We start from the raw sequence: 17,379 nt of genomic DNA on the forward strand, positions 1-17,379 counted from the left end.
CAGAAAGGCACTGGCCAGCACCGGTGTGTTTTTGTAACAAGAGCTACCCCAAAAATGGCTACTGCCAGCTTCTATGTTTCCAGGGTGGGCTTCAATCGCTTCCCACCTCTCCAGGAGACTCTTCTAGAACAGCAGAGATGACTCAGGAGGCCCTGGAAGATCTCAGCATCCCAGGATGGAGAATCCAGATGCCAAATCACCAGGGAAGGCAAGTTGCAATTGGCAAAACCCATTTGGACTGTGATGTGAATGAAAAACATATGCTTGTTGAATGAAGGAATAATCAATGAGCTAACAGACTGGAATGTTTCTAAGTGCCAAGAGCAGAAGAGCACAAGGTTTCTGCAAAGCTTTGGAAAAGATGGTGAACTACTTGACAGGAAATTTTTCTCACTCCAAACAACTGGATTAGATAACCTGGCACTCTAGTGAAGCTATCTGGAGAAGCCACTGTTCTTTTCCATTCTCTCCTGTTTCTGGCCCCCGTCTAAAGAGCACAAAGTGTTTCTAAGGCTATATATAGCCTTATAGGGTGGTATTATGATTAATTCTGAGTTCTGAAGACCCTGTTTTGGCCAGTGGAATGGTATCATCTAGGAGAGCGATGTATGTGCCTTAAAAGGAGTGTGGTTATATTAAAAAAATTTTTTTTTCTTTCCCTTATTCAAAGCTTTGTCCTCGTTCTCATTCAGGATTGGGAACAGGGACCAACTTTTCAGTTACATGCTGGGCAGACCATTTCTGGCCGTCTCCAGGCTCCTGCTCCCCTTCTCTGGGCTGACAGGGCACTTTGGCAATGGAGGAAGACAGTCAAAGCAGAACCTGAGCACTGTGGCCACCAGGTGGCACCAGCACACACTCCCGGCTGCCCAGCAGAGGCTGCGGGACACCAGGAGGACTAAGGGTCTTTGTTCTCTGGACCCATCTCAGAGCCTCTTTGAACCCTCAACACCTGCCTGACCAGGATAGTGAAGAGCCATTCTTGTTTGGATGAAAAAACTCCGCTGGGTTTTGTATTGTTATAGCTTGGGTGGAGTTATTCACTTATTCATTCATTCTTTGATCAGAATTATACTCAGTCCCATTATTATTCCAGGAAGGAACCAGAGAATACAAGGAAGAAATAACCCTGTCCTCAGGAATTCTCAGTCTGATGAAGAAGACAGATGGTGTGCTAATAAGGAAACGTGTGTTGAGCACTGACTGCATGCTTTTCTAAAGCCCTCTAATGGCTCCCATTGCCTTCAAGGTAAATCCAAACTCCCCCTCCTCAGCCTGCCCCACCTCTCCGCACCAATCACCTGGACTCGCTGCGGGTGTGTCCCCAAGCACACCTGGCCCCCTGGACCTCATCCCTGTGCCTTTCTCTGAAACTTGCTAATTCCATTTGTCCCTTAAGATGTCATCTCTTATAAAAGCCTTTCTGAGCCTGTCCCTGTCACTGCATTTACCACAGTTTGTCTTTAAGAGAAAGACAAAGATCTTTCAGAGAACTAACAACTTTTGGTACAGGCGGTCACAACCACTTACTTTTATGTGTATCTCCAGTGCCTAGGCAAGTGTCTGGCATATGGTCAGTCCTCAGTGGATGGCTGGGTTTACAGATGAATGAAGCAAGGCCGTTTCTCAACCTGGCAGTGAGATCATGCACAGACTCCCACCTAGGGAGACAGAGAGGTCTCCCTATAACAGGTGGCCCTTGAGCTGAGTCATGAGGGAAATTCCAGGTCATGAGAGTCACTTCTTACAGCACAGAAGTAGGAGGCAGTAAGGGAATACAAGGACTTGCAGATTTGAAGTGTCTAAGTAGAAGGGCTGCAGAGAGAAATAAAATCCAGAAGACAGGACCCTCCTATTCTGGATAAGGATATGGAATTTTTTTCAGAGGGTAGCAGGGAGCCAGTGAAAAGCTTTATATTTTTCACTGGAGTAATGTGACCAAGGGATCAAACTCAGGCCTCCTGCATTATTAGCAGATTCTTCACCATCTGAGCCACCAGGGAAGCCCTCTCACAATGTGATCATACTTGGTTGTATATAGTGTATCAGTGAGCAGTTGCTGCGTAACAAACCACCCCCAGGCTGAAAACAACAACCATATATTTGGCTCCTGAGCCTGTGGGCCACCTTAGAAGTTCTGCTGACCTGGACCAGCCTCAGCGGATCTTGACTGGGCTCACCCCTGTGTCTGCAGCTGTGGGTCTTAGTTGCTTCCAGGTGCTGTCTCATTCTCCAGCAGGCTCAGCTGGACTTGTTCACATGGCAGTCACAGGGGCGGGAGAGTAAGTGTTCACATGCAAGGCTTCTTGAGTCCTGAGTCAAGAGCTGGCAAACCATTACATCTGCTCTATTTTATTATCAAAGTAAGTTAAGAGTCCATACGCTTCCTGAGTGCAGTTACAAAATCACACCACAAAGGGCATGTACAGAGAGAAGCAAAAATGATTGTAGCCATTCAGATGGATTGCTCTGGCTCTGCAGGGTGGAGAACAGCAGCAGGAAGCACTAAAAACTTGGCCCAAAAGTTTATTTGGGTTTTTCTGTAAAATGTGCTGGGAAAAAACCCAAAGGGGCCTTTCAGCCAACCTAAATAGGATCCTCAGTTAGCCCAGGTAAGAGGCAAAGGATAGATCCTTTTCAGACAAATGCGTTATGAGTCAACTTGCCTCAGCACTTCTGAGGTGCTAAGTACTGAACTGGTTCCATCTTGGAGCCTGGGGCGGTCACCTGGACCAGAAGGCATTTAATCTCAGTTTGAAGGAGGAATAAGATTAGGTAATCTCTGTGACCCTACCCCAGGCCCAAGCAACTGCTTCACGGTTAGGGCCCAAGAGGCTGCAAGAGACAAGGGAGCAATCTGAACGCTGTTCCTGGGTGTGTCGGCTCAGGCATAGTCACCATTCTTTGGGATCATTGCTGAGAGTCTTGCCCTGGGCTGGAGGTCAGCCACCACCCTTGAAGGAGGTGTGGTTATTATTGACACTGCCCACAAGAGGGCAGCAGAGAATTGTCAGTCAAATGGGTGCCTTTGGCCAGACTCAGGCATGAAGTTAAACATGAGAAGCCCAGATAAATATCTTTAAACCATGTTCTGTGTAGGAAGGGAGAATTACTTTGTGCCTATGGACTCATGTTCTAGAGGCAGTCAGCCAAGCATCATATCCCAGCTGTGTCATGCATGTGAGACCTGTGTTCTTATACAACAGCCACTCTCAGAAGCCTCCAGGCCCCGTGATTGCTTTAGTACTCTATTGTAATCTTGAAATTCTTAACAATTTTAAAATTATTCCATGTGCAGTCCGGTCCCTTTTAACTAATCTTCACAAAAGCCTCATTGTCCACGTCTATGCTCAGTCACTTCAGTCATGTCCAACTCTTTGCGACCCTTTGGACTGCAGCTCACTAGACTCCTCTGTCCTTGGAATTTCCCAGGCAAGAATACTGGAGTGGGTTGCCATTTCCTCTTCCAGAAGATCTTCCCCAACAGAGGGATGGAACCCAAGTCTCCTGTGTCTCCTGCATTGCAGACAGATTCTTTACCCACTGAGCCATCAGGGAAGCTCAAAGCCTCACTAAGTAGACATTAATATGTCCATTTCACAGATGAGTTGACTGTGGAGATGGAGGCAGCCAATATGGACTTTCTAAAGGTGGAAAGCAGCAGTAGGGGATAATCATCTCCTAATTTGGTTCTTACTCTGCTCTTACCCTCAGTTCCAGGCCTCTCACAGTGTCACAACATCAGGAAGAGGTTTAAACCCAGTGGAGGCTGGGCTGTCAGACCACTGATGGCCAGAGCACTGGCTCTGGACTCAGGAGACAGAGAATTCAGAGCGTGGTTTTCCAGCTGACCTTGGGCACGTACATTTCCCTCTCTGAGCCTCAGTTTTTCCATCTATAAAATGGTACAGATGCATTCCGAGGTCCCTTGCTGCACCCTTGTATTAACCATGTCCTCTACGTCCTGTATTCTGATGTTTTGACAGCTGGAGCCTTGCTGATTCTGGGGGAACTGCCCCTCCCAGAGTTAGCCAATCCCTGGAGATAAGAATGAACTTTCCCTTCCAGCATCCCAGAGCCTGTTCCCCAACTTCTTTATTAGGCCCTCCACATGGACCACTATCATCCTGTCCTAATCACTCTAGATCAAGGACCTGACAACTGTTGGTAGTCCCTAAGCCCCAGAGCGTGGGGGTTGGGGGTGGTGGGGGGGTGGGGGGGCGGGGAGTTGGCTAGCTCCTTCACCCCCCCCCCCACCAACCAAGATAAAGATAAAGTTCTTTTTTTTTTAGATGTGAAAATAGTATTTTAATAGTAACAGGAACACACAGCACCTCCTGGGCTGGAGGGTCCAGACGAGAACACTCACTAAGCACAAGCCTCCACATACCAAAGCTGCTTCCCTCACAGCTCTGTTGCAACAAAGGTCAGACACACCCCAGGTCCCTCTCAAGGAGGCCCCCCCCCCCACCTCCAGGCCCTGGCTCCTTACACAACGAAGGTCACATGGACACTTCAGGTTTATCACAAGTTGCCAACAGCACTTTATTTTTTTTTTTCAACATCCTGTTCTGCAGCTTCCTTGGCCCTTTTTGCCCGGATGCCAAAGAGCTGGGCGTTGGCGCGGGCCATGTGGAGACTGGCAAATGCCTTAAAGTCCTTCTCCTCTGTGATGACTCTGGCTTTCTCCTTCTTACAGACGTTCCGTATGGGCATAATAGGTCCTGTCAGCTGAGTCGCCAGTTTGAGCTCTTCAGCAGAGCTGTCTCCCTTCTTGGGGGCCGAGGACTTCCTGGGGAACAGGATAAGCTTGGAGCGGTACTCCTTGAGCCGCTGCACATTGGCCTGCAGGGACTCCATGCACTTGTTCTGCTGCCTCAGGTCCACTGAGATCCCAATGGTCCGGGCCACCTTCTTGTGGATGCCAGCCACCCTAAGCTCCTCCAGGCTGAAGCCCCTGCCGGCACGAACCTTCGTGTGGTACCTGACCGTCAGGCATCTCACCACCGGCCGGAGAGGACCGGACGCGGGGCGTGGGACAATGCGGCGCGCCTTGGCCTGCCGGGCCTTGTGTCTACGGATCTTGCGAGCCGGCTGGTTGAACCACGTGGCCACACACCGCTGCCAGTCCTTGTGAAAGTGGGGCTTCAGGATCATGCCATTCAAGCTGGGCGCCATGGCTGCGGCCGAAAGGCCTCCTCCGAGGGCTCACGGCCGGGAAAGCCCAGATAAAGTTCTTACCCCCAATTCCTCCCTCCTTCCTCTGCCCCCTGACACACCCAGTGCATTACCTTGTCACCCATCAGGTGGCGTCACGCCCCCTCCTCTGGGGAACGGGGAGTAACAAACTTACCTCTTAAATGGCAGTTGACTCCTGATCCATGGGCTTTACCACACTTCAGAGTGTCTATTAATACACCGCATGTTAAAACAACTTCTTTATTTATGAATCCCCCCCCTTTTTTTCACTTTCCCCATTCCATGCACTTTTTAAAACAACCCATTTCAATCTCACAACAGTCCGATGACAACCCCGTTGTCACTCCCATTTTAGATGTGCAAAACCGAGGCACAGCAAAGGGACATCCCCTGAGTAAGAACACACACCTACTAAGTGCTGAGCCGGATGGGAACCCACACATCCAGGCTCCAGAGTCGATAATAATATTCTGGTGAGCCACTCTCCATGATTTGGCCTCATCCATACTAACAATCGGGGCTTCCCTGGTGGCTTAGATGGTAAAGAATCCACCTGCAATGCAGGAGATGAAGGTGTGATCCCCAGGTTGCGAAGATCCCCTGGAGAAGGAAATGGAAACCCACTCTAGTATCCTTGCCTGGAGAATCCATGGACAGAGGAGCCTGGCGGACTACCGTCCATGGTGTCGCAAAGAGTCAGACACAGCTGAGCGCCTGGCACACACACACACACACACATGCACACACACACTATACTAATAATCAAGAGGGAAGTAGGAGATGCTCTCCCACATTCTCAACAGCCAGGCAGGAGTTTAGCTGATTTTTCTCTGCACGAGTCATAGCCCGTGCAGTTGTGACTTGGGGTGTTTATCCTCCCCTGTGTCTTTTGAGGCCACCAGATTGGCTGGATGTAAAACTCCAAGTCCAGAGGGCGCACCGCTGCTAGGGAACATTTACCCTATATGCATCTCTGGCACCTTGTCCAGGCTAAATATTTCCAAACGTCGCCCTGCTCTCTGCACTTCAGGAGTACTCATTCCAAGCCGTGGAAGTGGAGAGTGAGGTCAGGATCAGAGCAAACAGCCACAGCACAGAAAGAGCGCAGCCCGTGTCGCTGCGGGTCTCTAGGAGTTTGGAGGGGCAACGCGGTCCCGTTCCCAGCTCTGCCCCCCTCCAGGTCCCGCCCTCTCCATCTCTGGCCCCAGCTCCTGCCCTCGCCACCCGCCTTCACCCCACCCCCACCCCTGGCCACGTCTAAGATACTCTCCCCACGGAGTTTGCCCTCTTATATCAATATATTAACAGCCAGGACAAAAACTCTCCAATTACAGGTAACCAAAGACTATTCAAACAACTTGTTTCGTAAGAGTTTCTCCCTTCCTGGACTCTGACTTTCATGCTCTGTGAGATTCCCAAGGCAGGCACAAGCAGACGGAAGCCTTTGGACAAGGGGAGGCTTTGGTCTGGGGTCCTCAGAACAACTGGAAAACTCTCAGAGTGACTCCCAGCCCCACAGATGCCAAGTTGGGGAATTAAGGGCAAATCTTTTCATTTCCCTGGGCTTCTATTTCCATGCTCTTATTTAAAGTTCCATACTCTTATTTTGGAAGCATCCTAAATTTCTTTCGGTCTCCCTTCTGATGCCTAAATTAACTTTACAGTGTTCCTGCCAAGTCTCAGCCTCCTGTTACACAACTCCAGGGTCAGGGAACTCATTACCTCTCCAGGCAAGGATCTTTGGAGAGAATGTCCTTACAGTAAAGGGACTCCATCTCTCCAACATCTTTGGCTCTAATTATTCACCCATCCATCCATTCCTCCATCCTTCCTTCCTTTTGTTCATTATTTCATTTATTCTCACTATGCTAAGTGTTACGGATTCAAAGATAAATCTCAGACATGTTCCTGTAAACTGGACTGGATCCTGAATTCTAGTTTCCTCAAATATCTGGCCATGACTCTCCAAACTAAAGTTTCAAGTTTTTTCCCCACCCTTCTAATTTGGAGTCACTAAGTACAAAGACTGCTGTTTGATCTCTTTGGAAGGGAACCTTTTATATAGCAACTTCTCAATACCCGGATGACAGCCAAATATCAGGGACTTAAACCTTGAGTCCTCATTTACCAACTTCAAAGGACTCCTCTAGACTCTAGGAACTGCACACTAGCCAGAGACTTCAAAATTGAATGGACTAGGAAAAGTAACTGATATTGAAGTAGACTGCTTCCTACCAAGACGTTGGACCCGGAAAGTTTCTTTCACTTCTCCTTCCCTAATTAACCATCTTTTCCTAATTCCTACACCATGAAGGTTTTTTTTTTTTTTAATTTGTTTTAATTTTTTTTAACTTGTAAAAGATTTATTTATTTGTGACTGTGCCGGGTCTTTGTTGTTGCACACAGGCTTTCTCTCGTTGAGGTAAGTGGGGACTACTCTGGTTGTGGTGCACAGGCTTAGTTGCTCCTCGGCATATGGGATCTTTCCAGACCAGGGATCGAACCTGTATCCCTTGCATTGGCAGACGGATTCTTAATGACTGTACCACCAGGGAAGCCTTTTGATCTTTTGTCCACCTTTTGTCATGTTCTGGCCTGGAAAGAGAATGCTGTTGTTTAGATATCTGACATTGCAAATAACAGTAATCCAACTGGCTCAGTCGGTTGAGTCAGCCTGCAATGCAGGACACATGGCTTCAATGCCCAGGATGGGAAGATCCCCTGGAGAAGGAAATGGTAATCCACTCCAGGATTCTTGCTTGGGAAATCTCATGGACAGAGAAGCCTGGCAGGCTACAGTCCTTGATGTCACAAGAGTCAAACAGCTGAGCAACTAAACCTACCTAACTTCCAGATGACTGTTGGATTTGTTACGATGGTGGTGATTCTGTAGTTTTTCTTGTCACAAACTTATCCTGATTTCCAATGCCTCAGTTTCCCTGGAACAAACTCAGCCCCCTCTGTATTGTATCAGACAACCTGACCCGGGTTGGGGGGTGGTCCATTTCCCTGTCTGATTTCCTGCCTCTGATCCCAAACTCTGTACAAAAAGACAGACTGAATAAATGTGCCTGTGTGGTCTCCAGACCCTCACATTTTCTTAACCTCCATGGCTGATGCCTTTCAAGCCCTGAGACATAAACTCAAATGGAATTTATCAGGAAGCATTCATGATTCAATATTAGCTTCAGTGTCAGACTTTATTTTGGGGGGCTCCAAAATAACTGCAGATGGTGATTGTAGCCATGAAATTAAAACACGCTTACTCCTTGGAAGAAAAGTTATGACCAACCTAGATAGCATATTCAAAAGCAGAGACATTACTTTGCCAACAAAGGTCCGTCTAGTCAAGGCTATGGTTTTTCCAGTGGTCATGTATGGATGTGAGAGTTGGACTGTGAAGAAAGCTGAGCGCCGAAGAATTGATGCTTTTGAACCGTGGTGTTGGAGAAGACTCTTGCAAGTCCCTTGGACTGCAAGGAGATCCAACCAGTCCATCCTAAAGGAGATCAGCCCTGGGTGTTCATTGGAAGGACTGATGCTGAAGCTGAAACTCCAGTACTTTGGCCACCTCATGCAAAGAGTTGACTCTTGGAAAGGACTCATGCTGGGAGGGATTGGGGGCAGGAGGAGAAGGGGATGACAGAGGAAGAGACGGCTGGATGGTATCACCGACTCGATGGACATGAGTTTGAGTGAACTCCGGGAGTTGGTGAAGGACAGGGAGGCCTGGTGTGCTGCAGTTCATGGGGTCGAAAAGAGTCGGACATAACTGAGCGACTGAACTGAACTGAACTGAAGGCAGATTACTACTCTTCCAGGTAGTAAGTGCAAATGAGGCCATGATCAGGAACCTCTCCTCAACTGTTAAAAATATTGCAGGATCTGGGGACTTCCCTGGTCGTCTAGTGACTAAAACTGTGCTCCCAATGCACAGGGCCTGGGCTCAATCCCTGGTTAGGGAACTAGATCCCATATGCCACAGTGAAGAATAAATATTAAAAAAAAAAAACAAAGAGGGGATTGCAAGATCTTCTGCTAACACTATGGCTGAAAGTCTGAAAGTGTTAGTCACTCAGTTGTGTCCGACTCTTTTTGAGCCCACCAGACTCCTCTGTCCATGGGATTCTCCAGCCAAGAATGCTGGAGTGCGTTGCCATGCCCTCTCTCAGGGGATCTTCCTAACCCAGGGATCAAACTTGCATCTCTTATGTCCCCAGCATTGGCAGGTGGGTTCTTTACCACTGGCACCACCTGGGAAACCCCTACCCAACAAAAATCCTCAGGCTCTCTGAACAGGTTGTTCTTGATAATAAAGCATCCACTGATTATCTTTTAGTTGAACAAATAGATGTCTGTGCTGTGGTCCAGAACACTTGAGACACCTGGATTAAGTCTTCTGGGGAAGTTGAACATTACCCGAGCATGAAGTCTCTGAGCAAGCCACGTGGCTTAAGAAAGTGATTCTTTCAATGGAGTATTTTCTTGACTTACTTGATTTTGACTGATTAAGGTTTTGAAGATCACAGCTTTAGGGTATGTTCTAGGGATTGGGAATTATCTGGCTTATAGTAATCAGAGTAATCTCCCTGGTGTGTTGTATCCTCTCAAAATCTTGAACCGCATATTCACAGCTACTAACCCCCAAGCAAATGATCTCCCTAAGGCTGGAATATCAGAAAACGAGCAAAGAGGGTGGGAAGAATTGGGAGATTGGGATTGACATACATATGCTACCATGTATAACATAGATAACTAATGAGAATGTACGGTATGGTACAGGGAACCCCACTTAATGCCCTGTGGTGACCTGAATGGGGAGGAAGTCCAAAAGGGAGGGGATATATGTACACATATGGCTGATTCATTTTGTTGTACAGTAGAAACCAACACAACATTGTAAAGCAACTATACGCCAATAAAAAAATAATTTTTTAAAAAAGAAAAGGAACAAAGAGAATAACCAAAAAAAAAAAAAAAAGTGTGAATCAAAAACCCTGACCCCTGAATACCACAGAGATTCCACAAAGAACATCACGATTTGTGGTCACCATGGCACATCATGGCCTGTGAACATCACACCGAAGAGCAGCAAAAACTTCAGAGGGGCAGCTACAAGCAGCCTGAAATGTGTATCACATCTCTTGGTTAAGCCGAGTCTCTGACCCAAAGCGGAAAATTGTCCACAGAGACACCAATCCCCAAATGGAGTCACTTGCATTAAGTGCATGTCACCGAACAGATTTAATATCTAATTTGATTACAGCTTCAACTTCTCCCAGGCAGAGAATATTAGACGAGTCAGTCCAGAATTGCCTGGTCGTGTGCCCTCCCTTAATGGAAGGGAACCACACCAAGAGAAATCCACTCTTATTTAGTCACTCTCTTGTCCCATCTCCTTCTGCCTGTGAGAGTCTTTCATTTTGTATAGCTCTCTGAGCATCTTTCTTTCTGCTAGATGGGATGCTGCCCAATTCGCAAATCACTGAAGAGAGCCAATAGGATCTTTCAATTTTACTCAGTTGAACTTTTATTTTTTTAACACCTTTAATTCATGGCAACTTATAATCTTCCATTTATGGCAATGGGTAACATTTTCTTCTTGAACAATTGCATTAAAACAAAAAGAATGAATTCATTTAAGAAAGATGCTTGGGCTTCCCTGGTGGCCCAGTAGTAAAGAATCTGCCTGCCAATGCAGAGGATGCGGGTTTGATCTGGGAAGATCCCATGTGCTGTGGGGCAACTAAGCCCATGCACCACAACTACTGAGCCTGTGCTCTAGAGCCCTTGAGTCGCAACTACTGAGTCCATATGCTACAACTACTGAAGCCTTATGTTTTTCTCTTTACCAACGATTCTGGAAAACTTAATGTACATATGACTTTCACTGGTGGATCCAATGTAGTGACTTGTGAACAATGCATACCCTCAATATAATGTTTGCTCCTTTGTAGTGTTACAACGTCCACCTTATCTTATGATGTAACCACTTATTGATATAACTATAGTCTTGCTGTATTACAACTTCAGGATTTAATGCAATCGCGACAGTTTGTGGGCTTACTTATTTTAGGAATATCAGCTTTAATAGCAGCAATTACTTCTGTTACTGCGGCAGCAATATCATTGACTCAACAAGTGCATACTGCCCAATATGTTGATACCATGTCTAAAAATGTTTCTTTAACTCTAGCAACACAGGAAGCTATAGATAGAAAGTTGGAGATGAGGGTAGATGCCTTGGAAGAGGCAATAATCCATATTGGGACTGAGTTACAGGCTTTAAAAGTGAAAATGGCTCTGTCGTGCTACGCTGATTACCGGTGGATATGCGTGACATCTTTAAAGGTAAATGAGACAGATTATGAATGGGAAAAAATAAAAAATCATATCTCAGGTGTTTGGAACAGCTCTGACATTGGCCTGGACTTAGGGAAACTTCATATTCAAATACAGACCCTGGAACACTCTCAACTGGATTTTACCGCCGCTGGAGCAGCTAATGACTTTTTTCTCACTTTCTCTAACTTCATTTCAGGAAAAAAACATTCTGTCTAATCTGTTGGTGCTTTAATTTTGCTCCTCATAATCATTCTTCCTTGTATTGTCAGGATTCTTTGGCAGAACATTCAGAAACTCGCAACTGAGCTGCATCTGGCTGTTTTAAGAAATAAAAAGGGGGAGATGCTGGGAGCAGGAGCTCTGCCCATGGCAAAGGTCATGAGGAAGGAGGCTCGGCATACACAAAGGCGGGATAGAGCCTCAGGAGTCCCCCTGGAAATTCTCGAGCATCTCCCCCCAAAATCAGAGTCTACCTACTTTCTGCTTTGTGCTCTCACCTACACCTCTGACTTTACGGGGGGCTGTGCCCCACTACCTCTCTCTGAAAAAAAGAGTTAACTTACAGCTCCAGTTAATAAAGTTCCTGGGTGTGATAGTGTTTCAACCTACAAACTCCTTTGGAAGTCCTCTAGATTGCTTGAATAGGTTTTTCCGGCCACATGTGATTGCTCAGAGCCTCCCAACTGTGAGAGGCATGAGATGTTCTAAACTGTCTAAATACAGATTCCTTTGAGCAGTTAAAAGATTGATTAGAAATTGTATTGGTGAAGGGTTTTTCACTTGTTGGGCCAATGTTTGCTGCTAAGTCTCCATATCCCTTACCTGCTGTGTCCCTGGCAGTGTATTGATTAATATAATTGGTGTAAGTAGTAGCTTTAATGTTTGTAATCTTGGACCCTTGAGTTAATTCTTTTTCTTGTTATAGCCCACCACACCTTTGTCCTATAGGAATGCAACTTTAATGCTTTTGGAGGGTGGCGCCTGACTAATCACCTTTAGAGAAAAATAAATTTTCTGAAGAAAGGGTCTTAAAATGTTAGCAGGCCTCCGGGCCAGAAGATGATGCAAATCACCTAAACTTTTGCATATGATAAGTTTGCAGAAAGAAAGCCTGGCTTACTGCATGACTCTACCCCTTCCCCCATTATCCTCTATGCATAACTTAAGGTATAAAAACTACTTTGGAAAATAAAGTGCGGGCCTTGTTCACCGAAACTTGGTCTCCCTATGTCGTTCTTTCTCTCACCTTCTGGCTGAATTATTCAGCCTCTTTTCTCCACTGAATTTCCTCACTGAGCTATCCTTATTTAACCACTCTTTATATCCTTAATTAACATTTAATTAAGCAATTGTTTCCTGATTGCCGATGCCATCTCCCCTTCGAATTCCCTGGATCCACCGGGGCTGGACCCCGGCAATAGTATAGAGATGGTGTGCTTCCATGGCTGAAAGTGTGACATTAGCATGAGAATAACAGGTTCCAGAAACATGGTGTATGTCTAGGCTGTATTGAAAATTTTCATAGAATTCTAGGTTCGTAGAGTGTTAATTCAAGGTGGATGAAGACCTCACCTCACCCATAGCCACCCCCCACCTCTCACCACTCCTTTTTCATGAAGGACCTCCAAGAGCACCCTGTGGGTTTCCCGGACTGTGGTCCCATAGTGCAGCACAGTTCACCTTGAAGGCTATGCCTGATTAATCCCATGACTAATTAATTCAGCCCAGTGAATGGCCCAGGAGAACATGAGCTCAGACTTGTCCAGTGCTTGCTCTAGTAAGTGCTCTCCATGTATCTGTTGAGAGAATTGATGGAGATGGCGAGGGGGGTGGGTGGCTGATTTGGAGTTTAGAGGGGTCTTCTCTCCTAAGACCTGCCCAACCACTTAAGCATTAAGGCCAGTCTAGGATTTTATTCTTCAGACTATCTAGTTCTATATGGGGAACTTGAGTTTCCAAAGTTAAAAAACATATCTCTATCAGTTGCAACTGAATCAGTTTACAGCTGTTATGATCCCGGGAGAGGGCACAGGTTAAGCAAATTGAAGTTTGGCTTGATGCCTTATCTATTTCTGCAGAGTCATCCTGATCCAGGAGTGGGCCAGCTTTAGGCTGCAGCCAGATACATCAAGGTCTGGGCATTGCTGTCCATGTTTGCAGAATTGTGGTTGTCACAAGAAGGCATGTGTTAGAACAGGGGGACTGGGAGAATAATTCATCCTTACCTTTTATATTTGGCTAATGCAGCATCCATCTGGCTAATGCAGCTAGATGAAGCACAAGCTGGATTCAAGATTGCTGGGAAAAATATCAATAACCTCAGATATGCAGATAACACCACACTTATGGCAGAAAGTGAAGAAGAACTAAAGAACCTCTTGAGGAAAGTGAAAGAGGAGAGTGAAAAAGTGGCTTAAAACTCAACATTCAGAAAACTAAGATCATGGCATGCAGTCCCATCACTTCATGGAAAATAGATGGGGAAACAGTGGAAACAGTGACAGACTTTATTTTGGGGGCTTCAAAATCATTGCAGATGTTGACTGCAGCCATGAAATTAAAATACACTTGCTCCTTGAAAGAAAAGTTGTGACCAACCTAGACAGCATATTAAAAAGTAAAGGTATTACTTTGCCAACGATGGTCCATCTAGTCAAAGCTATGGTTTTTCCAGTAGTCATGTATGGATGTGAGAGTTGGACTCTAAAGAAAACTGAGCACTGAAGAATTGATGCTTTTGAACTGTGGTGTTGGAGAAGACTCTTGAGAGTCCCTTGGACTGCAAGGAGATCCAACCAGTCCATCCTTAAAGGAAATCAGTCCTGAATATTCACTGGAAGGACTGAAGCTGAAACTCCAATACTTTGGTCACCTGATGCAAAGAACTGACTTATTGGAAAAGACCATGAGGCTGGGAAAGAATGAAGGCAGGAGGAGAAGGGGATGACAGAGGATGAGATGGTTGGATGACATCATTGACTCAATGGACATGAGTTTGAGTAAGCTCCAGGAGTTGGTGATGGACAGGGAAGCCTGGCATGATGCAGTCCATGGTGTCTCAGAGTCAGACACGACTGAGTGACTGAACTGAACTAAAATGAATGCAGCACCCTGGGGTCTTCATAATCTGAGAGCCAGGATTGCATCACAAGTTGCAAAGGCCAGCTGAGCAGGGAAAAGGGCAGAATGGTTAGGACTTAACCACTGTGTGTGGGGGGACAGGCACACTTGTATGTATAAGTACTAAGGCACACGCATGTGTATAAGAGCTAAGTGATTAGAAACAGGCTTGTTGTCTACTTTGGAAGACAGCCTTGATCGTTCAGTGTGGACAGAGATAGGAGTGTTCTTTATTAGGGTACTCTTCAGGGCCTATGTTTCTTTCCTGCTGAAAGGGAGGAGCCCCAGCCCAGGTTGGTCTTGTAGAAGCAGTCACGTCTTGGGGCTGACTTCACTGTGGTCCTGAACTCTAACCCCTCACCGGTCTGCCAATTGCCAGAATGAGTGCAGATGAGCATCATGTTTAGAACTTGAGTCTCCAGAAGGTCCATTTCAGTCACAATCCATGATCTTGGCCAAGAACCCGTCAACTTTTCGAAGATTGTCATGGGGTTTGTAGTTGCCCAGTTCTTCCCTGTGTCAGCATTGCTCTGGCCTGGACCAGGTCAGTTTTGACAAATGATCATTGGACAAGCACGGAGAAGGCAGCGCTGCCTCTTCAGTCTGCTGCCCTGGAGACAATCCCTTTATTTCTGCTCCATCTCATTCGCAAGGAGGAGCCTCAGACCTCAGGACTCCAGTTGCCACAGTGTTTAGAGTCGGGGCCGTAACATCGTGCTGTTTTAGTTCAGTTCTCAGCTCTTCCTCTTACTGTGTGCCTGTGGGCCATTTCCTTGTCCTCACTGAGCACTGGGAAATCATGATATCAATTCACAGGTTAATTTTGAGAACGGAGTGAGATCCTGCATGCACACCCTCCACACAGCGATTCCCACACTGCGCTCAGTGATCACAGAGAGCTCAGGGAATAGTTGTCATGTGAATGTCCGAATAAATGCAAATGGAACCTGCAAATAAGTAAAAACACATTCAGCCAGGACATGGCTGTTGCATACAGAAATTCAATACCTAACTTTCCAAATGTTTTTCCTATAAAAGAAAGAGATGTACTTATTATTATGTGAATGAAAGTCGCTCAGTTGTGTCCGACTCTTACAACTCCCATAGACTGTAGCCCACGAAGCTCCTCTGTCCAGGCGAGATCCCAGGCAAGAATATTGGAGTGGGGAGCCATTTTCTTCTCCAGGGGATCTTCCTGACCCAGGGATTGAACCCAGATCTTCTGTGTGGCAAGCACATTCTTTACTATCTGAGCCACCGAGGAAGCCCAGTTTTCCTTGTTATAATGGGATACTATGCATGACTAAATTTTGAAAATATTTCTTTATTGAAAGATAATCCACACACCATAAAATTCATCTTTTAAAAATATATTTATTTATTTTGGCTGCACCGTGTGACATGTGAGATCTAATTTCCCCTACCAGGAATTGAACCCACTGCCACTGCACTGGGAATGTGGAGTCTAAACCACTGGACCACCAGGGAAGTTCAAAATTCACCTTTTAATGCTTACAGCTCAGTGGTTTTTCAGTATATTCACAGAGTTCTGCAACCATCACCACTATGTAATCCCAGAACATTTTCATCACCTCAAAGAGAAGCCTCTACCCAGTAGCACTCACACCTCATTCCTCCCCACAGCCCAGGCCTGCAGCAACCTCTGAACTACTTTCTCCCTCTGGGGATTTGCTTAATCTGGACATTTCATATAAATAGAATCATACAATCTCTCTCCTTTCATATCTGGCTCCTTTCATTCAATATTTTCAAGGTTCATCCCTGTTTAGAATGTACCAGTACTTCATTTTTTTTATGGCTCAATAATACTGCATTACACAGACAGATATTATTTAACTTGTCCATTCATCAGTTCCTGGACATTTGGAGCCTTTCTACTTTGGGCCATTATGAATAATGGTCCTATTCAATTATTGTAGGTATATACCTAGGAGTGGAATTGCTGGGTAATATGCTGACTTTGTGTTTCATTTTTTGTTATTTTTTTGGCCACACCACATGGCATACAGGATCTTAGTTCCATGGCCAGGGATCAAATTCATCCTCCCTGCAGTGCAAGTGTGGAGTCTTAGCCACTGGACAGCAGGGAAGTCCCTGTGCGTGATTTTTAAGGAACTGCCAAACAGTATCCTAATGCATGACTATATTATGATTGTTTTCCCTTCACAATACATCATGCCTGCCTTTTCCTGTTAAGAAACAGGTGCACATCACTAATTTGAGTGAAAGTGTAATACTGCCTTAGCCGGCTGTACCAGAGTGTACTTAGAGAATGTCCCATTTACTGGACATATAATGATTCTATTAGACGGGCTTTGAGCATCTTCCTCTTTCCCCTAGTAGGTAAGGGCACTGTCGCAGGTGTACTCAGAGCACTCTGCATCCCTCTACTTTGGTGCTGCCACGCTGCATTGCAACCCACCTATCACCTCTCCCTGCCTCTGTCTTATCACATGGTGACTCCTCCAGGAGATGGACCATGTTTTATCTTTGTATCCATAGCACTTAGCATAGTGCCAGGCATTTGGTAAATGTTTGGAGAATGAATAAATGAAATAATAAATGGAAGGATGGATGGATGGATGAATAATTAGAACCAAAGAAATGGAGAGATGGAGTCCCTTTACTGTAAAGACATTCTCTCCCCAGATCCCTGCCTGGATAGGTAATGAGTTCCCTGACCCTGGAGGTATA

General features: G+C 45.9%; 1 protein-coding gene across 1 annotated transcript; it reads right to left on the reverse strand.

Moving 5' to 3' along the window:
• Window positions 1-4,520: 4,520 nt before the first annotated feature.
• Window positions 4,521-6,056, reverse strand: LOC133230190 (large ribosomal subunit protein eL13-like). The gene has a single exon (XM_061387242.1). It carries the CDS (start codon window positions 5,176-5,178, stop codon window positions 4,546-4,548), a length of 633 nt encoding a protein of 210 aa, XP_061243226.1. The 5' UTR covers window positions 5,179-6,056; the 3' UTR covers window positions 4,521-4,545.
• Between the last annotated feature and the right edge of the window lie 11,323 nt (window positions 6,057-17,379).

Source organism: Bos javanicus, chromosome 18 (assembly GCF_032452875.1).
Source record: "Bos javanicus breed banteng chromosome 18, ARS-OSU_banteng_1.0, whole genome shotgun sequence".
Taxonomy (NCBI): Eukaryota; Metazoa; Chordata; class Mammalia; order Artiodactyla; family Bovidae; genus Bos; species Bos javanicus.

Excerpts from the sequence above, each read along its gene's own strand:
- LOC133230190 (XM_061387242.1), bottom strand. The coding sequence starts at position 5,178 with ATGGCGCCCAGCTTGAATGGCATGATCCTGAAGCCCCACTTTCACAAG.